The sequence below is a fragment of the Carassius auratus genome, chromosome 48 (genome assembly GCF_003368295.1).
Source record: "Carassius auratus strain Wakin chromosome 48, ASM336829v1, whole genome shotgun sequence".
NCBI classification, from domain to species: Eukaryota; Metazoa; Chordata; class Actinopteri; order Cypriniformes; family Cyprinidae; genus Carassius; species Carassius auratus.
This window is the reverse complement of record NC_039290.1, coordinates 8,012,949-8,036,953: the sequence shown is the minus strand read 5'-3', so window position 1 is coordinate 8,036,953 and position 24,005 is coordinate 8,012,949. Positions and strand designations below refer to the sequence as shown.

General features: G+C 38.5%; 3 protein-coding genes across 6 annotated transcripts; 2 read left to right on the top strand and 1 right to left on the bottom strand.

Moving 5' to 3' along the window:
* The first annotated feature begins 116 nt into the window (after window positions 1-116).
* On the top strand, window positions 117-5,719 carry LOC113065723 (melanocyte protein PMEL-like). Of its 2 annotated transcripts, none has more exons than XM_026237201.1 (12): window positions 117-276; window positions 1,112-1,225; window positions 1,705-1,851; window positions 1,946-2,086; window positions 2,165-2,326; window positions 2,412-2,777; window positions 3,731-3,922; window positions 4,069-4,209; window positions 4,294-4,399; window positions 4,480-4,685; window positions 4,791-4,881; window positions 5,075-5,719. In XM_026237201.1, exons 1-12 carry the CDS (start codon window positions 174-176, stop codon window positions 5,211-5,213), a joined length of 1,908 nt encoding a protein of 635 aa, XP_026092986.1. In that variant the 5' UTR covers window positions 117-173; the 3' UTR covers window positions 5,214-5,719. The 2 variants fall into 2 exon arrangements, with proteins under 2 accessions (XP_026092986.1, XP_026092985.1); XM_026237200.1 differs by having other exon boundaries at window positions 120-276; window positions 4,788-4,881.
* Window positions 5,720-5,858: 139 nt separating this feature from the next.
* On the bottom strand, window positions 5,859-9,401 carry LOC113065727 (tubulin alpha-1B chain). Its single transcript, XM_026237207.1, has 4 exons — window positions 9,268-9,401; window positions 7,365-7,587; window positions 7,126-7,274; window positions 5,859-7,044 (listed from the first exon to the last, which is right to left on the bottom strand). The coding sequence occupies exons 1-4, from the start codon at window positions 9,268-9,270 to the stop codon at window positions 6,064-6,066; spliced, it is 1,356 nt and encodes a 451-aa protein (XP_026092992.1). The 5' UTR covers window positions 9,271-9,401; the 3' UTR covers window positions 5,859-6,063.
* Window positions 9,402-14,019: 4,618 nt separating this feature from the next.
* On the top strand, window positions 14,020-21,278 carry LOC113065726 (tubulin alpha-1A chain). Of its 3 annotated transcripts, XM_026237205.1 has the most exons (5): window positions 14,020-14,144; window positions 15,037-15,259; window positions 15,349-15,497; window positions 15,577-16,503; window positions 21,092-21,278. In XM_026237205.1, exons 1-5 carry the CDS (start codon window positions 14,142-14,144, stop codon window positions 21,137-21,139), a joined length of 1,350 nt encoding a protein of 449 aa, XP_026092990.1. In that variant the 5' UTR covers window positions 14,020-14,141; the 3' UTR covers window positions 21,140-21,278. The 3 variants fall into 3 exon arrangements, with proteins under 3 accessions (XP_026092990.1, XP_026092989.1, XP_026092991.1); XM_026237204.1 differs by lacking the exon at window positions 21,092-21,278 and having other exon boundaries at window positions 15,577-16,688; XM_026237206.1 differs by lacking the exons at window positions 14,020-14,144; window positions 15,037-15,259; window positions 15,349-15,497; window positions 15,577-16,503 and adding exons at window positions 18,284-18,400; window positions 19,597-19,819; window positions 19,909-20,057 and having other exon boundaries at window positions 20,165-21,278.
* The last annotated feature ends 2,727 nt before the right edge of the window (window positions 21,279-24,005 follow it).

The following is a 24,005-nucleotide window of genomic DNA, read 5'->3' as shown; positions in this document are numbered from 1 at the left end:
AACAAACTTCAGAACAGTCCTTTGCATTTGTTAGGGTATCAAAAATGTTAAGATGTGGCAAAAAAAAAAAATTTTTGTTTGTTTTAATCTTGTGTGTGTGTGTGCCTGCATGGTCTTAAGTGATGGGAGGAGCTATTCAGCCCAAGATGTAGGACGTGTCTGTATTAAGAGCGATGCCTCTGAGACTGAAATTCATTAAGGTCCCAACAACAAGGGACGCAATGAAGTTACTCTTAAGAATCCTGAGTGTGACATGTTTGTCTGTGGCCTTAACAAGTAAGTAAACATTTTGATATTATTTATTTATATTTATTGTACTATTTAATGTGAATTGTATCCAGTAGCCACAGCATCATGTTCTTGTATATCATATTTTCCTGGTTATAGAATGGAATTATGTTTACCAGTGTTTGTTTAGTGCATGGTTCTTTTTAACTGCATTGAAAAGAATGCTAATATCAGGAAAGTCAAAACATTAACCATAATAGTTAATTATTTCAGTTAAAACCTGCACCAACTAAAATTCCTAAACCCTAAGGGCAGATTTAATGCTCCATGACAACATCCTGATCTCTTTGACCCCCTTAAATTCATTAAAAGTGAGAATGAGAATGTCTGGGAATTTTCCAAGATTAGTTGTAACATGCGTTGGTTAATCAGATCAAATAAGAAATAATACATTCTATAACTTGAAAAAAATACAGCATTGCCCAAGAGCATTCCTGTAATGTATATTTTGACTGGTGCAGCCCCAGGTAATTTGAGTTTCATTCATAATTCTAGCATTGCATTCTGATTGTGTGTTCTGCTAGCCTATGTGCTCTGAAAGCAAGCCCCTCCTTTATGCAGTAAAGCCAAAAGTATGGTCACATGGACAGCTAACCATCACATGCACAGGATTTGGGGTAACAAGGCGAAAAGTGTGCTAAATATTTGATCCGGTCACATGACCTGCCTCTCAATCTCTCCAGTTGTATACTTTAAAGACTTTTATAGTCAAAAGAGCTTCCAGTGTGGCTTCCGATGCCTGTACTCTCAAATCATTTTCAGATTTCTCCAAATAATTTGTTTTCAATTTCCCACTTGAATGTTTTTTTTTACTCTGCACAAGGACAAGTTGACAGAAGCAACTCAAAATCAAGATTCAGTCATCATCAGACATGGAATACAAAACGGTTCCCAGTGTGGAAAGATGGAGACCCACGCTATAAAAACAGCTGGACGGGTAATAAAATTCACTCAAGAAGGCACATGTTGCAAATTTGTGTGTTTGATTACCAGCGAGTGAACTGAACTGATAGAAATGTTTATCTTGAATGCAATGCAATTCGATTTACACTCATTTATTGGCATTCATGGTTCCATGAAGAACCTTTAATATTCATGGACACCTTCCATTATACAAAATATTCTATAATTGGAAAAAAGTGTTTCAGATTATTATTCACACTAAGAAAAAAATTTTTTTAAGAACTGTTCACTGAAATGTTCTTTGGGGAACCTACACTGTTGAAACTAAAGGTTCTTTTTTTTGGTATCGATGTTTTCCTTGTGGAAAAGGACATAAAGGTTCTTTGAGGAACCCAACATGGTTCTTCTATGGGAGTGCAATGAAAAAACATTGGGGAAAAAAATAAAGTTTTGGAGCCTTTATTTGAGTGTACATAAAGCATCTGTCAAATGCATAAATGTACATTACTACAGGTGGACAACTGAAGTTTGAAGTCAGAAATGATGCACCCACCTTGACCGGTGCCAAAATCACCTTCACCATTGACATTGTGTTCCCTCACAACCAGAAGGTCTTGCCAGATCGAAAAGTTGTTTGGGCAAAAAACTGCACAATCAGTGGTATGTTTCTGTCATCTTTATCTTGTTTACAAAGATGAAAATGTACATTCAGTCTTAAAAATATTGCACAAATATGTCAACTTCACTAATTTAGGCACACGGTTCCATGAGGGTGAGCCTGTCTATCCTGAGGAGAACTCTGTAGATGAATGGAACACTGTGTTCTCTGATGTTCCTCTCTTTTCTAGACAAGGGGACAAGCAACCTCCATATGTGTTTGTATGGAAAACATGGGGTAAGGAAAGAAGCACTTACTGTACTGTGATATGCAGTTATCTAACCTACCTGACAATCCTCTATTGTGTTTTGACAGGTAAATACTGGCAGGTGTGCGACGGGCCTTCCTCATCACTGACCATCGGCACTGATAATGTTCCTCTTGGCTCTTACATGATGGATGTTGTCATTTATCACTGCAGGCATAAAGATAAATTCATCCCTGTTGGATATGCATCCACACAGTTCAGTATTACCAGTAAGCGTAACCTAATGTTCATCTTTTCTGTCATGGTTTTATGGTTTAAGTAATGCAATGCTATGTTTAATCCTTGTGTTTCTAGACCAGATTCCCTTTGCGGTTTCCCTGATGCAGGTAAATGACAAAGATGAAGGCGATCAGAAATTCATCCAAAACAGAGCAGTGGCCTTCAGCATCACCCTTCACGACCCCAGCCAATACCTGAGCAAATCAGACGTGACTTTTAACTGGAGCTTCGGGGATGGCAGTGGCACTGTAATCTCCAGGGAACTCACCGTCACATACACTTACACTGCCGCTGGAGCTTTCAAGCCCCAAGTTGTCGTACAAGCAGTTATTCCGGATTCCTCTTGTGCCACTCCACCAACCCTTCCCACTGAGGCCCGTCCCACCACCAACACCCTCACCTCTGAGATTCCCATCCACCCTACTGAACACATCACTGCAGGTGCACAGCCTGGTTTTGCGTTTTAGTTACAGTCATGGACAAAGTATACAAATCATGCAAATAAGTTAAAGTTCAGATACCCTAGTGAAATAATACCCCAGTAAAATAGGATTTTTTTTTTTTTTGTAAATGTATATGATCGTCCTGGTCCACAAAGCACATGTTTAAGAAGAGAGGGATCTAATGTCCTACTGATAAAACTGATGTTATAAAGTGGTACATATCACCAGCTAGTCCTCTGCATTCTAGTATTTCATACAATGAGCTTAAACAGCTCGGCCTTTTACAGCAAATCAACCATGTGTAGCAGTGTAGTAACCATGGTTTTTGGTGGATTGATTACCATTTGTATAACATTACCATGGTTAATTTGTTTTGTGTGTGTGTGTGTGTGTGTTAAAACCATGGTTTGGCTTATTTTCGTGAGGGAATTTAGTTCACAAACAACTTACAGTCATGCAATATACGTTACATTTACAATAAATATTACTAATATCCAGCATTAGTCACTTAATTTTCGCGCCATCAGACAATCCTTTGTTCAGTTGTTGATTGCTAATGGTTCACGTTATTTCGCTTAAAAATGTTTTTAAAAATCCACTGCCAGTCATAAACTGTTTCAACAGGTTCATCAGAATCGGTTCAAAATAATTCGTTCACATGAATCTGACTTCTCTGTTTCAGAGCAAATTTCTTAATTTCGAAATAACAAGGAACGATGTAATTTATAAAATGTAGTGGAGTAAAAGTGAAATATTATTCTATAAAAGTTATTTAAAAATATTAGCTAAAAGTTTACTTTAAAAATTCTCTCTACTATCCACTGTCTCACTCTTATATATTTGGCTACACTTGTGTGAAAAATTAGAAGGCATGACATAGAAAACAATCAGTGCTATTTCCAACCAGAGTAGAAGTCAAAGTACTTATAATTTTCTTTCATTATTCAACAGATCATGCTACCAGTCAGTCTTCAGCTCCCATTCAGAAATCCACGCCAGCATCTACAATGAAGACTATTCCACCCGCACCTACAAATGGAGTCGAAACAGGATCCAGCCTTGAGAAGGTCTTTGATCTTAGATCTGCATCTGAGATGTCTGAAGCTTTGAAAACTGCGACAAAGACAACACTGGAGGCAGCTGGTGAGTTGCAGTTAAAAAATATTTTTAAGTTTCAGTTAATATAATTTATATAAATTAGATATTATGTAAATAAATTTAAACAATAATGTCAATAAGATATAATAATATATTAATATAATTTTAAACACAAATCTCCGAAACACCAGCCTCTGACATGGAGGTGATGATGGAGGAAGACTACATTGAAAGCCAGGCCTATGTATCAATAATAAAACGTCAGGCTCCAAACACAAATGACTGTGTGATTTACCACTACGGATCCTTCTCAACTGATATTGAGATTGTTGGTGAGATTCCTCCCTTGAACCTTGCATTTTAATATGATATAATAGAGACCTTCACTGAAGAGTAATCTACATTTGTATCCTCAGAGGGGATTGAAAGTGTGCAGATCATCCGGGTGACTGTAGCTGACGATTTTCTGCTAACACAGATGGAGCAGAATGCTGTTGATTTCACTGTTTCCTGCCAAGGAAGGTGAGTTCTGGCAAAATATTTAGCTGGAACCACAAAATACAGCCTGAAGGAGAATTGAGAACCTATCCTCCTCTTTCCAGCCTCCCCACTGAAGTGTGCACTGTAGTATCAGATGCAGACTGCCATGTGCCAGTTACGACCATTTGCAATGCTGTGAACCCCTCCTCAGACTGTCAACTCATCCTTCGCCACTTCTTCAGTGACTCTGGGATCTTCTGTGTCAATGTGTCCATGATGAATGATGTCAGTCTCGCAGTCACGAATGCCAGGGTTAATATTAACATAGGTGAGTTATTTATTTACTATTGAAACATATAGCATTGTGCTCCAAAATGAGAACAGTGCTGTTAATTCATTTTACATGTTTCTATTTCTGTGCAAAATTTAGCAGGATCCAGGTTGACATCTGCAGATGCCGCTGCACTATTGTTGGGCATCCTGACTGTTGTATCAGCAATGGGTACTGTGGTTTTTGCATATAAGTAAGTCATTCCAACACAGCATGATATCCATGCAGTGATTTTGTCTGGCATGAATTATTTATGAGTTATTATGCATTTTTTAACCTGCTTCTCTAGATTTCCTAAAGCTTAATCAGTAATCTAATAAGAGTGAACATTAACTGCTAAAACTGGTTGGAAAGCACTAACTGGTCTTGTTTTTCCACCTTTCTAGATGTCTTAAAGGGTACCAAAGACTGACTGAGGATACTATTACATGCCAATCCAAAGACACTAGCGTGAGCTCAATGCCAGTGCCCTTCTGGAGCCTGATGATTCAGCAGAGAGTGGATCAAAAAAAAGGAGTTGTGTGAATTTTGTTCAAAATTCAAATTTAAAATGTTACATCAGCACTATTTTGAATAGTGTAAAAGCATTTAAATCTTCTTTTTTTTTTACCTTTTTTATATGAGATTTTGTATTATTTTACACACATATTTGACCCCAAATCATTTTCCTACAAAGACATCTTTTACATTACATTAAATGTAATGCCTTAAATTCTACTTTAAAGAGAAAAGTTTGGCCAACCAGCATTTTTAAAGGAATTGAATAAAATATCACAAAAGCTGCTATTACTTTCTGGTCTTTTTACCTTAGACATTGGTGTCAGATCTTCTGGATTATAAAAAAAAAAATCATTTAATTAAGGCTTTTTAATACAAGACCTTTTGATACCATGACCTGCTTTCCTTCATTCGTGCAAACATACCACTGCTGTAACTCATCTGCACCTTCCTTAAAAACCTACAATGGACTTAATACCGACTGTTGAGTGACTACTAATCGACTTTTCCTTCAGCTGAATTGGTTGGAAGCCAAACCTGTCAAATGCCATAAGTCAACCCGTGGAAACTGGTTAGTAAGCAGATTACTTCTCTTGAATGCCTGGAATGCCTTAAAACAGACAGCTTATGTTAACATCCACAATCATTTTTAAAGAAATGTGCACAGATAGATTTTTTCAACATTACCACCAATTTATTCAGTCAAAATTTGGCAAGCAAATTCTACAAATCATATTCATACTGGCAATTAAAATACAACAACTAATCAAGAATCCGTCTCTAACATTTAGGAGTAGACTTTACACTTGATACCTCATGTTTATCGTGTGTAAATTACCGGTCTACTGTTTTAAATTTTAGACATTTAGTGAACATTTTAATACTCCTCGCCCTCCTCTTCTCCCTCACCCTCAACAGAATCGACACCGACCTCTTCATAATCTTTCTCCAGGGCAGCCATGTCCTCTCTGGCCTCTGAGAACTCGCCCTCCTCCATACCCTCACCCACATACCAGTGCACAAAGGCACGCTTGGCGTACATCAGATCAAACTTATGGTCGAGACGAGCCCAGGCCTCAGCAATGGCTGTGGTGTTGCTCAGCATGCACACGGCCCTCTGCACTTTAGCCAGATCACCACCTGGAACCACAGTGGGAGGCTGGTAGTTGATGCCAACCTTGAAACCAGTGGGACACCAGTCCACAAACTGGATGCTGCGCTTGGTCTTGATGGTGGCGATTGCAGCGTTCACATCTTTGGGCACCACGTCACCACGATACAGCAGACAGCAAGCCATGTACTTGCCGTGACGTGGGTCGCATTTGACCATCTGATTGGCTGGCTCGAAGCAAGCATTAGTGATTTCAGCCACAGAGAGCTGCTCATGGTAAGCTTTCTCTGCGGAGATCACTGGGGCATAGGTAGCCAATGGGAAGTGGATACGAGGATAGGGCACCAAGTTGGTCTGGAACTCTGTCAGATCGACATTGAGGGCCCCATCAAACCTGAGTGAGGCTGTGATGGAGGACACAATCTGACTGATAAGCCTGTTGAGGTTGGTGTAAGTAGGACGCTCAATGTCAAGGTTCCTACGGCAAATATCATAAATGGCCTCATTGTCTACCATGAAGGCGCAGTCAGAGTGCTCTAGGGTGGTGTGGGTGGTCAGGATGGAGTTGTAAGGCTCTACCACAGCAGTGGAGACCTGAGGAGCAGGGTAGATGGAGAACTCTAGCTTAGACTTCTTGCCATAGTCGACAGACAGACGCTCCATCAGCAGAGAGGTGAAGCCAGAACCGGTTCCACCACCAAAGCTGTGGAACACCAGGAAACCCTGGAGGCCTGTGCACTGGTCAGCCTGAGAAAAAAAACAGCTTGGTTATTAACCCAATATAATATATAAATAATTTTGTTTGTTTGTGCATTTGCAACTGCATACCAGTTTGCGAATCCTGTCCAGCACCAGGTCAATGATTTCTTTTCCAATAGTGTAGTGTCCACGGGCGTAGTTATTGGCAGCATCTTCCTTTCCTGTGATGAGCTGCTCAGGGTGGAACAGTTGACGGTATGTCCCAGTGCGCACCTCATCTGCACAGACAGGTCAAAAAAGAAATGTTTAAAGAACTGAGCACTTTGACACACAATTATCATAACTTAAATCAAGTCCCATTCTCTTACCAATGACCGTGGGCTCCAGGTCTACAAACACAGCCCTGGGGACGTGCTTTCCAGCTCCTGTCTCACTGAAGAAGGTGTTGAAGGAATCATCACCTCCTCCAATGGTCTTGTCGCTGGGCATCTGCCCATCCGGCTGGATGCCATGCTCAAGACAATAGAGTTCCCAGCAGGCATTGCCAATCTGGACTCCAGCTTGACCAACGTGGATAGAGATGCACTCACGCTGTGGAAAGGAATGGTAAATAATTCAATTAAAATGTTACAAATCTTTTTATTCACTTATTTGCTCTCAAGACATATAAAAGGCATCTTTTGCACCATAGTTCTGTTGACATTTGCATTTCATGAAATTTTACATTTGGTTAATATTTTGGGTACAACAATAGACACTTGACTGACATTGGATCAGAAATGTACCAAAAATGTTTAAAAGTCTTTATTTGAGATCAGAAATCCACTGTAAACAACTGCTAAAGGACAGACATGCAAGACCTGAACTAGCATAATAAAGACATAGTAGTTTACAAAAAAGGAAGAACAGAGAAAGCATTTAGTTCTCTTTATTCAAAGGGAATGAAGCAGGAGAATGGGAACAAGGCAAATATGCCCCACCCACACCGAATAGGCTTGCCAGACCATGCCTGACTAGGCACTGAAAGTGAACAATGTTGACAGAAATCCACCTTTTTCCCATTTATGTCACTTCCAACGGTCTACATAAGAGTATGGATTTCAATAAAGGAACATCATTTATATTAAGGTTTTTAGAAGCAGAAACTGAATTTTCTCAACAGATGTAACCAGTATTTAAACGGAATCCAGAATGCTGCTTGATGAATATGGGATTTTAAATGTATAAAATTTTTATATATATATATTTGGTCACCACTAATCTTAAATATTTAGTTGCACTGTTGCATTTCCGTAAAAACAGCATGAAAGACAGGTCCCAGAAATTGAATAAAAGCTAATTCAGCTAGATAATTAAATGTATTAGATAATTTTATGTAAAATCTCAGTGGAATAGCAGGTAGCAGCAGTGGAACAGAACAGGAATAGAAATACATTCATCTGCTGCACAGGCCAGATATGAGCTTCTGCAGACAGCTGCAGTCCCCACCCAGTTTACTCCTCATGAGATGGGAGGGGGGTGGATGCAAATTACAAGAAAATTCTGTCAATCTCTGACGCCAAAGAGCTCGTGACAAATATAAATAAACAATAAAAATAAAATACAATCACTCTGTTTGTGCATTTTTTGTTAAGATTTTATTAAGTACCATTTATTAACTATAGCACATTGTGATTTGAATTATCCTGCAATTGAATATATAATCATTTAGATAGATATAATGCATACTATTTTGGCTATAATTTCAATACACATAAAAAAAATCACAATGTACGGTGGTTTTGGAGATGCACCCTCAAAACAGGTGTATTACTAAATGTAATTTATGTTAAAGGTTTCACTATTTAATAATGTGCATTGTAAAATGATCGTGTTATTTATAAAAGCATTTGAAAAACAACGCGTGATTTCTAACATATTCTGAGGGCACCGTTATGGATGGATGAATGGATTTGATGGATGGATGAATGTAATCCTGTAGGCATATGCAAAGGCATTTATAAACTAAATGCATGTTGCGAGGAATAATATTTTTAAGTGTGGCGTTCTTTGCATTACACTACTAAAGATTATTTAAATATATATATATATTTTCGCGGCGTCACGTATTTGCAATGTTGCGAGCTTTGCCTCCATTTTAAGCAAAGGAAAGCCGCTCGAGCTGCTTAAAAAAAAAAACACCAGACGAGGATTAAACGAATCGCACATTTAGAATCGAAAACCTTTGGCGCGACGTTATTTGAAAGGGATAAAAAAAATAATTCTACTCACCATTTTTCTGGAGGGGATGGAGCTATGAAGCGATTATCAGCAGGCAGGGAATTTCTTTATTGTTGAGAGGATATTGTGAGTGCACAGTCAAAGATTGAGGCAGTGAGTTGAGGATGAAGGGGAGGAACTAGAATGAGTGTGACGTCGAAACGAGGAAGGTAGATACAACGCAGCCGTTAAAGACCGATATAAATCAGTGCAATGAATATCTGATAATGCTTTACTGACATTTGTCGTTTTGGGATTCATCCCAGAATATGATGGAGAGATTGAAACCTGTTATCATTCTTTAGGGTTTGTACACGTTTCCTTTCAAGCAAGCAATCAAAACACATCCTCCTGGGACCCTCCAGGTATAGATTTTTTTTCCTCTGTAGAGGACAAATTTTAGTGAATTTCCCATTGCATGTCCTGTGCAGAGCACATTCAGGGCTTTTTTCGAGATATCAAATGTTTGGAGGGAAAATGTTAAGGGGTTTCAAATCAGAATATGACTTTTTGTTACAAAACAGGGCATCGTTTTCATACGTGTCCTCTGTAGAGGACATCAGGACAAACACGTTAATCAGGCATTTTGGGGAAACACAATAGGGAAAGGTATTACATTTCTTATGAAATAGGCCTATAAAAAATTTTTTTTTGAAAATGTTGCAATGTTATTACTCTATAAGTGACCATACGTCCTCTTTTCCCCGGACATGTCCTTTTTTTGGACCTAGAATAATGCGTCCAGCCAGGATTTCTAAATTGCCCAATATATCTTTGATCGCTTTTACGTCGCCATTCATCGTGTGCGTTTTTGTATTAAAGGCTGTTTTCTTAATCCCCCTCCTGCTGAATTTCTTACCATAACTGACTGCTCACGCAAGCTTTATAAACTGCATCATGTAATTTTGCGCACCAGGGAGCCGCTATCAATATGGAGAGTATTTAAATAAATCTCTTATCGCTGTTTACTTTCGCTTTCAATATGGAGATCACGCGCACTCTGTGTAAAGGAAGCACATCTTATAATATCAATTATCTGTCAATCCTTCAGCATCTGTCAGTCATCTCTCTTTACTCCCGGCCCATGAACGGTTAAATCTGACTCCTGCAGCTCCTGTTGGATGCAGGGTTGCCAAGTCCCCCCCATCCCCCCCCACCCCAATGGAATTGTTGACATATTGATCTATGTCACCTCTCCAGATTAAGTTAAGCATAAGAGGTACTGAATGAAACAATATCACAGCCATTTCCCAATACTGTAGGAAATACACTTACATTTCCTAAAAATGGCATCAATTTAACCTTTTAAATCTATCCAAAGTGTTATTGAACTTGTAATCAATTATGATATGAAACCATCATGAGGTTTTCTGTAGTTTACTCTAGATATATTGTAAATTGTATGATAAATAATCTACTATCTACTGTATTGCATAGCCTGTGACTGATCAAATCATATTAAAGACATAAGAATAGCTGAGAGCAAATTTGTGACTAATACTAAATAATTTAAAAAGCTTGAGACACCAGCACAATCTAAGACAGATAGCACACTTTTAGGCTACCTGACTCTTTTTTTTTTTTTTTTTTTTTTTTACAGTAATGAGTTTGTGAACGTTGCACTTTAAAGTATAAAGCATCTGAATTTAGATACAGTCACACAATAGGAGCTATCAGAATGGGCCTAGTGTTGCATGGTACCATGATCCCTCCCACTGTCCTGCTTGCAGTCTCCTCCCTCTCTGTCCTAGATTTTGTTGAAATGATGTCATTGTATTTGTCACGTGAACAACCTGACTCTTTTTTCCTGCTCTGTCAGTGTCAGTGAGCTGTTTGCATGTCTGTCTTGGTTTCTGCTAAACTGGAAGCCTGATGTGTGTGTATAAACATACCCATGACTGCACATCCCTAATTGTAGGCTCTGGACATCTGAGCATAACGATCGGTTTGATACTCCTACTCACTTCCCCAACTCAGCTATCTCCGGTATTTCAGGCAGTTTTTTTTATAGTCTTTCAGACTCTTGTTTCCTTAGCTTAAATGTTTGAATAAATATGACCCTTATCAGTACAACATAGCAAAAATCTCGAATCATTCAAGCTAAGCATTTCATCGGAAGTGTGCTATGTGGCTGGAATACTGTTGGGAATTTTCACAGCTGCTGCTATGAGAATAGAATGGGAGAGATGGGTCTGTGTGCAGTTGCCAGTAGTGAGCAAACTTTAAACATAAACCACACAACCTTTTTGGTATTATGCCATTGACTGTGTCTACTTAATGTCAGTCTGTAACCAATATTAAATGAGTAATGTAATTTTTTCTATGTCAGCTAAATGCTTTAATTGAATATAAGAAGCCTCTATTTTTATAAAGTATTTTATAATAACAGGTGTTGCTTCCATTTGTAAATCAACTATTGTAATCTGGATCTGAACATTTGTTTTCCTTTACTCTTTCCAAGATGGTAGGAGGTTATTATTAATAATACAGCAACTTGAGCATCCTAGCGTACTGTATGTTCACTGATACAGTATTCTGTACACATAAATAAATCATACACTGATAAAAATCAACTGACAATAATCTGTCTAATGCATTTATGTAAACTCTGTTTGATCAGATATCAAAATGTCTCCAGATAACATCTGGAAGTGGTGAAGGCAGAAGACCAGCTCTGAATCTAAATAAAAAAGATAGTCAGTATGTCCTTCAGTATTTGCACATCACTTTGCATATCATTCTGTTGTTATATCTTGTTCTCTTCCTGCCGTGTACCTGCAGGATAGCTGTAGCTGTAGTTTTAGGCCTGCACCAATATTGATTTTTGGTCCTTGTCTTGATTGGTAGTGCGCTGCAGTGTGCAGAATAAGATTACGCTGAAAAAGCAAGAGATGTAATCTTTTATAGAGCAGCTGATTGATCTGGCATTAGGACTTGTCTACAACAGTGCAAAATGAAAGGACTAAACACGGAAGGACATTACAAACATTTATCAAATACAGGCATTTACATTATTAATGAACAATTTAATAGAATACCAACAAAAGCAGGTATATACATTGTTTATATAATTTAACTACAGTGAATTCCTGTAAGGTATATGAAAGCATTATTATTCTAAACATGTCCAAGGAGCTTTATGAGACCTGTCTTCACTGTTGGACTGTTGTTAGCAACCAGCCTATAAACAGTAAAATGAACCCTTATGCAAGAAAATGAGGAAAGGGAAGAGAAAGAGAGAGAAGATGTAGGAAAGGACTTTTAAAAATTAACTGCATTTATTTTGCATTTATCAGTTGCAATATGATGTTTAAAATGCACGTATATATATATATATATATATATATATATATATGTGTGTGTGTGTGTGTGTGTGTGTGTGTGTGTGTGTGTGTGTGTGTGTAATGAGTGGCTCAAAAAATATATTCAATATATTCTGGAAAACAATGTTTTTGGACTCACATAAAATGTACTAGAAGAAATGTACCTTTATCCTTATAATATTGCATTTTATTGTGTTCATACTATCAGAACTCTCAGTTTCAGTGCCTGTGATGAAGACAAATACTGAAAATTGTCATACTGAAAATTTTATTGCATTTAAGATGCAATACATCCTTTTTAAAAAATTAGCAATTCCTAAAATAGATAGATAGATAGATAGATAGATAGATAGATAGATAGATAGATAGATAGATAGATAGATAGATAGATAGATAGATAGATAGATAGATAGATAGATAGAAGAACTGGTGTTTAAAAGGTTGGGCCTGCTCCTCATTCCCTGCTGGGGAAGCTGCATCCTCCCCCCTGAGTGCTGCTATTCAGATTTGGGGTCATGTGATCTATGGCCGTTAATGTAGGCTTGTGTATTATCTCCAGGATACTAGTCAGTATCCAAGCAACACCATTATTCATCTCCTAGCAACGGCTGGAGCCTGGGAGGAGGTGTGGGGGGATGGGTGTCTTTTAGTGTCCTGGCCTATATTTCCCGATTTCCTCAACGTCTATGCAGGGTCATTTCACCTCGTACATTTATGACTCAATATTTTAAATGTCCATGTTCATATAAATCCTTTACATTTTTACACAGTCTTACATCTTAATCTGTCCACCTCAGCAGATTCATCCCTGTAGCTCATTTGAAATTGGTTCACGTGCAACTTGGTTAAACTATAGAATAATCCCTCTCTTAGTTATCCTTCGGAGCACAAAGATAACAGTTTAAAAGGAAATATGTGACAACTTACTCCAGAATTTACCCCAGGCAAAAGGGGCAGAAGAAGAGAACAGATGGAGAATATGCTGATCAAGATACACAAAGATGCTGGTACATACTGTAAGGTTCAGATGTTATACAATAAAATAATAATAATAATAATAAATCCTGATGCATGGTTATAATAATGCAACCAATTTTGAGTCATTAAAATGATGCGACTGGATGTTGAGGGGAGAACAACCAAATTTATATCAAATTAGAGTTTCACACTTTCTCCTTTATAGGAGCTGACTAAAGCAGCATTCTAAAGATTTGATAGTTGATTTTGAACAAAATCTTTTGTTTCATGAAGTCTTGGAATAAAACGTTTTTCGGTATGATTCAGTGTTTCAGATCTATTGGGTGAGGTTCTGGGAGGTGTCTAAATAACCCTAATCTTCCTGACAACCAATAGAAATCAGTCTAGCCCTTCGAACTGGGCAGATTTCATCGCGTCTGACCAATCAAAGGTAAGAAACGTGGTCGCCTGGGCAACACTCATATATAAAGTGAGGTCAGTCCGTTATAACGTTATTCTTCTTACATCGATCCCTTAGTTGTCGAACTGTAAGAGCTCTCCGTTAAGAATCTTTTCTCACCCGGCCAAGCAAAATTAACAGGAACAATGGTGAGCACGGTTTCATATAGCCTAATTATTGATTGCTTATTTAAATAACCTTTTTTATTCGACTAGCTTTTAAAGTATCTATATTTAACTAATATTTCGGGTATATAAAATATAGTTTTATAAAGAACATATTCATTTAAAGAAACGATTTAGTATACGTATTAAAAAAAGAAAAAAACGCTTTGGTTTTGTAAATGATGTATTTTGAATTATTTTAAAATTAATTTGTGCATTTAAAATATATTTTATACAAATAATGTAGTCACGGTTGTGCTTATAACCTAAAAAAAGAATATGGAAAAATAAGAGGTTTTGGGAATATGAAGCACGCTAGAACGAGACAACAAGAGAATGGAGCCGCATAAATAATCTGGGTGTAGCCGGCTCCATGCAGTCCGGAACAGTGTCATATTGAATCAGTGACGAAACAAAGAAAGATGAGATGCAGCGCCTCCCAAAGGATATGGTCATTTATTTTTTATATTTTTAAATCAAACGTCTTATTAAGAATATTTTAAAGAACGGTTTATTCGAGGGATGATATTCACGATTAAATGTATTTATTTGCAGAAGTCGTATCGCATTTCAGGGCTGTGGGTGAAGCTGTTAAATATTCATGGTGATGTAGACGGCATCACTTATGCAGCTGATGGACATCACATTACCAGTAAACCAGCAGTTGATTGTGTTATGTGATCGCTTCTTCTGACATGATATCTCACTAGGATATCATTGCACAGAAACAGGATATACAGGCTGAATGAAGCATGAGAAGTTCAAATGTTAGGTGAAATACTGCTTGACAAGCTGAAGCTTTACATGTGACTGAAATTTACATGCTGCAATGATGTTTGTTTGGTTTGACTTTTAACTTTTGCCTTTTTCTTCACAGCGTGAGTGCATCTCTGTTCATGTTGGTCAAGCTGGAGTCCAGATGGGCAATGCCTGCTGGGAACTCTATTGTCTTGAGCATGGCATCCAGCCGGATGGGCAGATGCCCAGCGACAAGACCATTGGAGGAGGTGATGATTCCTTCAACACCTTCTTCAGTGAGACAGGAGCTGGAAAGCACGTCCCCAGGGCTGTGTTTGTAGACCTGGAGCCCACTGTCATTGGTAAGAGAATGGGACTTGATTTAAGTTATGATAATTGTGTGTCAAAGTGCTCAGTTCGTTAAACATTTCTTCTTGACCTGTCTGTCCAGATGAGGTGCGCACTGGGACATACCGTCAGCTGTTCCACCCTGAGCAGCTCATCACAGGAAAGGAAGATGCTGCCAATAACTACGCCCGTGGACACTACACTATTGGAAAAGAAATCATTGACCTGGTGCTGGACAGGATTCGCAAACTGGTATGTAGTTGCAAATGATCAAACAAACTAAATTATTTATATATTATATTGGGTTAATAACCAAGCTGTTTTTTCTCAGGCTGACCAGTGCACAGGCCTCCAGGGTTTCCTGGTGTTCCACAGCTTTGGTGGTGGAACCGGTTCTGGCTTCACCTCTCTGCTGATGGAGCGTCTGTCTGTCGACTATGGCAAGAAGTCTAAGCTAGAGTTCTCCATCTACCCTGCTCCTCAGGTCTCCACTGCTGTGGTAGAGCCTTACAACTCCATCCTGACCACCCACACCACCCTAGAGCACTCTGACTGCGCCTTCATGGTAGACAATGAGGCCATTTATGATATTTGCCGTAGAAACCTTGACATTGAGCGTCCTACTTACACCAACCTGAACAGGCTTATTGGCCAGATTGTGTCCTCCATCACAGCCTCCCTCAGGTTTGATGGTGCCCTCAATGTCGATCTGACAGAGTTCCAGACCAATTTGGTGCCCTATCCTCGTATCCACTTCCCATTGGCTACCTATGCCCCAGTGATCTCCGCTGAGAAAGCTTACCATGAGCAGCTCTCTGTGGCTGAAATCACTAATGCTTGCTTCGAGCCAGCCAATCAGATGGTGAAATGCGACCCACGTCACGGCAAGTACATGGCTTGCTGTCTGTTGTATCGTGGTGACGTGGTGCCCAAAGATGTGAACGCTGCAATCGCCACCATCAAGACCAAGCGCACCATCCAGTTTGTGGACTGGTGTCCCACTGGTTTCAAGGTTGGCATCAACTACCAGCCTCCCACTGTGGTTCCAGGTGGTGATCTGGCTAAAGTGCAGAGGGCCGTGTGCATGCTGAGCAACACCACAGCCATTGCTGAGGCCTGGGCTCGTCTCGACCATAAGTTTGATCTGATGTACGCCAAGCGTGCCTTTGTGCACTGGTATGTGGGTGAGGGTATGGAGGAGGGCGAATTCTCAGAGGCCAGAGAGGACATGGCTGCCCTGGAGAAAGATTATGAAGAGGTCGGTGTCGATTCTGTTGAGGGTGAGGGAGAAGAGGAGGGCGAGGAGTATTAAATTACAGAATGAAGTGCAACATGCAAGTACAATGAAATGGAAAAAATGTCAAGAAATGGAGAATAACAACCAATGAAAATAATATTGTTGCAATTATTTGGACATCTGAAATAAACCTCCTTTCAAAGTAATTAAGTTGTCTTAAATTATTGTGTATACTCATGTAGGTTATAGCAGATATAACCAATAATAGTGTTATAATTATCCACAATAGAACAGGTGACAAATAATTATGAAAGTTTTTAAATCTTTCAACATAACACTTTACTCCATGGTAATACTGAGCAAAATGTATACATACATACATTCGTTAGATAGAAAACATTCCTGATGTATCTCATGAATGAGACAGAAATTACCATGCAAGTAAAAAGCTATTTCTCTTAACTTGGATTCTATCCAGAGAGTAACGGCAAATCAACTTTAACCTGTTAACTGTCACTCACGTTTTTGAAGATAGACATGAATGTGCATGATACAAACCTAAATTTTTATAATTCATGACTGAAAACATTTTGTAACATGATTTTGATGTGCCATTTACATGGTAATGCAATGTCTGATTTTAAAATGGGTTTTGAAGGATGAATTTTGAGATTTTATGTTTTCAAGTGATATATAACTTCTGATGATTTCTAAAAAGTGATAGGGAAAAAGGCAACGAGGAAGTCTTTTTTTTAAACAAAGGTAAAAGCTCCTTTTGTAATGTAGATTTCTGAGGGTGCACTCTTGTCATAAATTCATCTATTACTTTTCCTACATAATTTTTAACAAAAAATATTGGTAAAATATATATTTGGGAGTCTTAGACCTTTCCAACGATATATAGTTTGTCAATATTAGATTAGATTTGATTGTAATATAGTATAGTCAACGTAGGTGTCACCTATACGGGACGGGGTGACATTTAACAGGTTAAAGAACCATTAACCTTAACAAACAATAACGCAACATTCATTGCATCAGCAAATGAAAACATTTTCATGAAAGTCCTTATGACTGTTATGACTATTTTCATTTTTTATGATCCAGTTTAAAAAAATATATTTTCCTTGCAACAACATTTCCATAAAATCAATCCAGTCTGTGTAGGTATATGAGGCAGTGCAGAAATCCAATCCACATAATCCAGAGTTGTGTGGTTTTCTGACAAACATATAATCAGCATAAAATGATAAGCTTTGGATGTACTTTACTTATGAAAATCAGATCTGAATCTGGATTACCAAGAAAGTTTCCTCATGCCAAGACTCTGATTAATGATATGAATTCTGCCTTTGTTTTTTGTTTTCTCTAAAAGGCAGGTAATTATGTGAGCAAAGACTAAACAATATGCTCATTGTCAAAGATTTGATTAACAGGTAGGGTAACGCAAAATACATTTAAATATAACAACAGCTATTTATCCCCATAATTATGTACAGTTCTACACACCCTATTTTATACAAAAATATCAAAAGATAATTTTTTTTTAATTTTCATTAATTATATTAAATGTTACATTTTCATATGACTAACATCCATCATTACTCAAGATCGACCACACTGTAGGACACAGACGTTATTGTTCAAAGGTTAGAATCAGCCAATAGGGTGTCACCGATTCTCAGACGAGCCAATGGGGATGTGACAGGAAGCGAAACTTCTCCTCGCATGCGCTCCGCTTTTGTGACGGCTGACAAAAAAAGTATAAATATTCCCACCCACCTCACGGGCTTTTCATTCTTCTCACCAGACTCATAAAAGTCGACCTGTGAGAGCGCTGATAAAAGCAAATCTACGATCTCCACCTTCTCATATTTATATATTTCTTTTTAGAAAAAAAAAATCAAGTTTGAAAATGGTGAGTATAAAACCTGTGTAACTTCTAGACATGTCATTATCGTTAAATATGGGTGTTTTACAACGTCTGTTATAACGGTGTTTTGACACAGCATTTAAAATTATGGATCATTATTTTAATATTTAGATGTGCTTTGGTTCTGTATGTTTAAGCATGTATCCTACGAAGTTTCTTTGTCTGCTCTGTAGGTATTTGAACTCGAGAAATAAACGTTTGGTTTTAAATGTTTTTTCTTTCTTTTCCTAAACGTTAATACGTTTTGGGGTCATGTTTAACATGTTAAAAAAAAAAGTTAAGTTATCTTTTAAAGTAACGTTAATGTAAAAATTTCGAGACTTCGTGTAATTTGGCGCACAATACATAGAAATAATAAAACGTTTCGTCTACTTCCTTGATCGAAAACGACAGATAAAACACGGCTCTCGAAAAGATCGTGAGGATAGGGATATACTGACGTGTATAGTAAAATATCTTCCTTTGTTCTGATGTCTATTCAAAGTGACTTCTCTAAAGCAGTGTGCTGGAGAGTAGAGTTACCGGCACAGGAAATGAGTCAGGATGACCACGTGCTTTCCGTTGAATTTGATGAACTACGGTCCTCTTGTGTCGAGAGGTTTAAAGCTTGATAAGTTCTTCATGATTAAGCTTAAGTGGTAAAGTTGTTCATGAGCATGACCAGCCTAAAACAAAGAAGTGTTTCACCCGATTCCAAGTTCAAGTTGTATAGTGATATGCTAGGCTCTCACGTATTAAAATTAATGTCATCACTTGTTGTTCTTTTAAGAAGTATTCAATTTGCATTTCATGTAAATGTTAAACAAATAAATAAAAAAAATTGTAGTTCTTTTATACCACAAAAGTTTATGTAATTAAGTAATACAGGCTCACTGTAATGAAACAGAAAAAAAAACACCCCCACCTTTTGAAAAAAAAAAAAAACGAATCAGAAGTGGATCTGTTTTCGTCAGCTGTTTGTGTGGTCAGGGATTTGTGTGACCATAGCAGTTCCTGATCTGCAGTGTAGGCATTTTCTATCAGTGCTTGTTTAATGCATCAGTTTCCATTCACATATGTTAACATGCTGATCAAAGTGAACATGCACAACTGAATGGCTAAATTATTATTTGCAATGTTGACTTCAGGTATGTGTAATGTCTACAGATCTTTCTATAAATCTCTTTCATCTCTCTTCACAGCGTGAGTGTATCTCTGTCCATGTTGGTCAAGCTGGAGTCCAGATGGGCAATGCCTGCTGGGAACTCTATTGTCTTGAGCATGGCATCCAGCCGGATGGGCAGATGCCCAGCGACAAGACCATTGGAGGAGGTGATGATTCCTTCAACACCTTCTTCAGTGAGACAGGAGCTGGAAAGCACGTCCCCAGGGCTGTGTTTGTAGACCTGGAGCCCACGGTCATTGGTAAGAGAATGGGACTTGATTTAAGTTATGATAATTGTTTGTCAAAGTGCTCAGTTAGTTAAACATTTCTTCTTGACCTGTCTGTCCAGATGAGGTGCGCACTGGGACATACCGTCAACTGTTCCACCCTGAGCAGCTCATCACAGGAAAGGAAGATGCTGCCAATAACTACGCCCGTGGACACTACACTATTGGCAAAGAGCTCATTGATATTGTTTTGGACAGAATTCGCAAACTGGTAAGTAATTAAGTTACAACACCTTTGAAGTTAAATGGTGTTAAATTCCGTTTAATTAAAAGGCTAAAATACTTGATTGCCTTATTAACATGAATCATGTCTTTCAGGCTGACCAATGCACAGGCCTCCAGGGTTTCCTGGTGTTCCACAGCTTTGGTGGTGGAACCGGTTCTGGCTTCACCTCTCTGCTGATGGAGCGTCTGTCTGTCGACTATGGCAAGAAGTCTAAGCTAGAGTTCTCCATCTACCCTGCTCCTCAGGTCTCCACTGCTGTGGTAGAGCCTTACAACTCCATCCTGACCACCCACACCACCCTAGAGCACTCTGACTGCGCCTTCATGGTAGACAATGAGGCCATTTATGATATTTGCCGTAGGAACCTTGACATTGAGCGTCCTACTTACACCAACCTGAACAGGCTTATTGGCCAGATTGTGTCCTCCATCACAGCCTCACTCAGGTTTGATGGGGCCCTCAATGTCGATCTGACAGAGTTCCAGACCAATTTGGTGCCCTATCCTCGTATCCACTTCCCATTGGCTACCTATGCCCCAGTGATCTCCGCAGAGAAAGCTTACCATGAGCAGCTCTCTGTGGCTGAAATCACTAATGCTTGCTTCGAGCCAGCCAATCAGTTGGTGAAATGCGACCCACGTCACGGCAAGTACATGGCTTGCTGTCTGCTGTATCGTGGTGACGTGGTGCCCAAAGATGTGAACGCCGCAATCGCCACCATCAAGACCAAGCGCACCATCCAGTTTGTGGACTGGTGTCCCACTGGTTTCAAGGTTGGCATCAACTACCAGCCTCCCACTGTGGTTCCAGGTGGTGATCTGGCTAAAGTGCAGAGGGCCGTGTGCATGCTGAGCAACACCACAGCCATTGCTGAGGCCTGGGCTCGTCTCGACCATAAGTTTGATCTGATGTACGCCAAGCGTGCCTTTGTGCACTGGTATGTGGGTGAGGGTATGGAGGAGGGCGAGTTCTCAGAGGCCAGAGAGGACATGGCTGCCCTGGAGAAAGATTATGAGGAGGTTGGGGCTGATAGTGTGGATGGAGAAGATGAGGGTGAAGAATATTAGAAAAGCTTTTCACTTCCACTGCCCATTTGGTTTCCTGTCGATTGTCATTTTCTTGTTTCTTTTCCTCATTTTCCAGTTGTCAACTGGCTAAAAGGTCAATCTTGAATTAAATAAAAATGTAATATTTACACATTCTTCATTTCTTGACTAATGACCCTGTACTTCAACCACCTTTTAGTACTGCTTTTTAAAAAGACTTTTATGTAGTATTTGTTTTTATTGTCTAGTTATTGCTCTTTGTTGCTTTGATATGATTAGAGCGGGGTTTAACACCAAGTGAGCTTAATTTCTTTTAATACTTAGTTCTTGCAGTGTTGAACATATCTTATTTATCAAAACATAACTTGCTTAACCTGTTAATCAACTAAAATCCTCAATGTTTATGTTTTGGTCTGTAATATTCTTTCTGATTTCCTTGGACTCCTGCAATTTTGAGTGTAGTGTTAGCTGTCTGCTTTGTGTTGCATGCAGAGGGCAGTATTGCTTTACAAATTGCTGTTTTAGTCTCAGTGGTGCTCACTTTGGCTGATGTGGAATAGTGCAGCAGGTTGAGTAAGTGTCAATTGACCAGTCTTTCTTGAAGGCTTTTTATTGACTATGATTGACTGTTCAAGTGATGACGACTTGCCACTTTATCTGAGTGAAATATACTTCCCATGGTTCAGAGTAAAAGTTGTTAGAAGAGGCCTGTGTACCACCCTAATCCAAATTGGGTGTGGTATTCAAACCATGTCAGGAGAATATGTCAAGCTGGTGGACAGATGGAGTTTAAATATATATTCTTTGTTCCCCTTTGTTTGCCTCTCCTAAGACAAAGAAGATACAGCATTGACAGACATTTTGTGGTTATGGGCTGTGAATGTGGAATACACTGCAGATAATGGAGAATGTAATGCAACAGAATGTTCTAATGCTAACATTCAAAAGTAAAGAGAATGACAGTTGCACAGTCGAAACATGTTGGTGCATTTTCTTTTATTGTAATGACTCCATTCATGAATGTGACTGCTGAAACAAACTTAACAGTCAGGTGAAGAGGGATATTTGCAGGAAAACCTCAGTTAACGCAATGTATCAACCATGCTGAATACCATGTTTTTATTTGCTAAATTTAAAGTTAATGTTGCAAAGTGGTGAAAATAGCACTCGAAGGGGTCCTATTAAGCTTTTTCACTTTTTGAATTTTAGTCAGTGTGTAGTTTATATGTTTAGGCATAAAAAAAGATCTACAAAGTTAAAAATCTCAAAGTCCATTCCAAAAGGAGATATTTAGTTATATATCGTGTGTGTGTGTGTGTATATATATTATACATGTCCTTTTTGAAGAACTACAACGAACTGCTTGTTTTAACTACAGCGTTGTTTTCCTGGTTTTGTGATGTCACAAAGCGGACCATTAGAATATAATTTAAATAATTCCCTCCTACGAAAATTCCAATGGTTTGGGGGTGGGTAGGAGTGAGGTCGTGGTTATATCCATTGGTTGAGTGCATCGGACAAGAATGTGAAGTAGTGCTTCATGTCCAAATGATTTGGAGATTCTGAGCACCACTGACAAAACATCTAATCTAGTAACGTGTGGTAAGTACTGTTGCTCCATAAAAAAACCGTATGTGTGATCGTGAATATCGAAAGTGAAAGAAAAACTAAACAGCGAAAAAAAAAAATGAAGTGCACGGCTAAGTTATATAAAAGAAAGATTAAAGTATTCCATAAAATAAGACTTGTACAATTTGATTTCATGGCGACTTTTTTTCAATGTTTTTTTTTTTTCAAGCAGTTTCAATGCCAATGTTCTGTGCGATCCTCTTGTTCAATATTCCCGGTGTCTGAAAACGGGTCAAACTGTCACCATGAAATCTAAATTAAAAATGTTTATTTTTAAATTGAATACTGTAGTGTTTATTATAAATAATTTATCCGTGCACTTCATTATTTTGTCACAAACGTTTGCCAGCTTTCAATGACTGAAATGAAACATGCTGGGTTTCCCGCCAACTGGCAACATGGATGACCGAAATATAGTCGGGTAAACTGGCAGTGGGAGGGTTTCACGAACCAAAACCGAGACCAACATTCCAGCCCGGAACGCACATTTTCACAGAAGACTAACTGACTGTTGCATTGTTTTTCAGATAGACAAATATATTAACTTAGCATCTTTCTTGAATATCTACAAACATATTATGGTATTTTTGCTTTAGTACAGTCAAAAACTAACATTCAGCACATTTAACTGTACAGGAGCAGACAGAACTTGCTGCTTTGGCAAGGGCCGACAGTAAAAAAAAACACAATCTAAGCTGTTCGCCAATCACAATGCACAGGGACAGCTAACCAATCACATCATATCTCGGTTTTCGTAAGGCGGGCCTTCATCAAATCCGGATATAATCGAGCCGTTTGTTCCAGGCTGGGGAGAAAGGTAATGGTTATGTGAATTATGTGAATAATAATGCGTTTTTCGAACCACCAAGCATGAGAGAATGTTCTAGTACACCCCAAAACAAAATCAAGACTGTGTAAAAGGGCATAATTAAAGGGACCCCTTTAAATATCTAGTGATTTTAGACATTTAAGAGGCATGTGAGAAAACAAGTGGCTAATATCTGTATTTCGGGTGAATTAGGACCTGTAAACACTTAATCAAATTAAACTTAATTAGTTATTCTAGATAAAACGTTAACACACCTTTATTTATTCAATAAATAACATTTTGCACAGTTACAATATTTTCTATAAGACCTTTGCAAATTTGAGGTAATGCACTACTCTATACGGGTTAAATTAGCTAAAACCATGAAATGTTTCAGAAAATGTCCATGATTTAGAAATGTACAAAAACACTCAAATGTGCACATACATG

Coding starts and splice junctions, on each gene's coding strand:
- LOC113065723 (XM_026237200.1), top strand. CDS start 174: ATGCCTCTGAGACTGAAATTCATTAAGGTCCCAACAACAAGGGACGCA. Junction 2,087..2,164: donor GTTTGTATGGAAAACATGGG/GTAAGGAAAGAA, acceptor GTGTTTTGACAG/GTAAATACTGGCAGGTGTGC. Junction 2,327..2,411: donor CACACAGTTCAGTATTACCA/GTAAGCGTAACC, acceptor TTGTGTTTCTAG/ACCAGATTCCCTTTGCGGTT.
- LOC113065727 (XM_026237207.1), bottom strand. Junction 7,275..7,364: donor CCTGGAGCCCACGGTCATTG/GTAAGAGAATGG, acceptor CTGTCTGTGCAG/ATGAGGTGCGCACTGGGACA. Junction 7,045..7,125: donor TGGACAGGATTCGCAAACTG/GTATGCAGTTGC, acceptor TTTTTTTCTCAG/GCTGACCAGTGCACAGGCCT.
- LOC113065726 (XM_026237204.1), top strand. Junction 15,260..15,348: donor CCTGGAGCCCACTGTCATTG/GTAAGAGAATGG, acceptor CTGTCTGTCCAG/ATGAGGTGCGCACTGGGACA. Junction 15,498..15,576: donor TGGACAGGATTCGCAAACTG/GTATGTAGTTGC, acceptor GTTTTTTCTCAG/GCTGACCAGTGCACAGGCCT.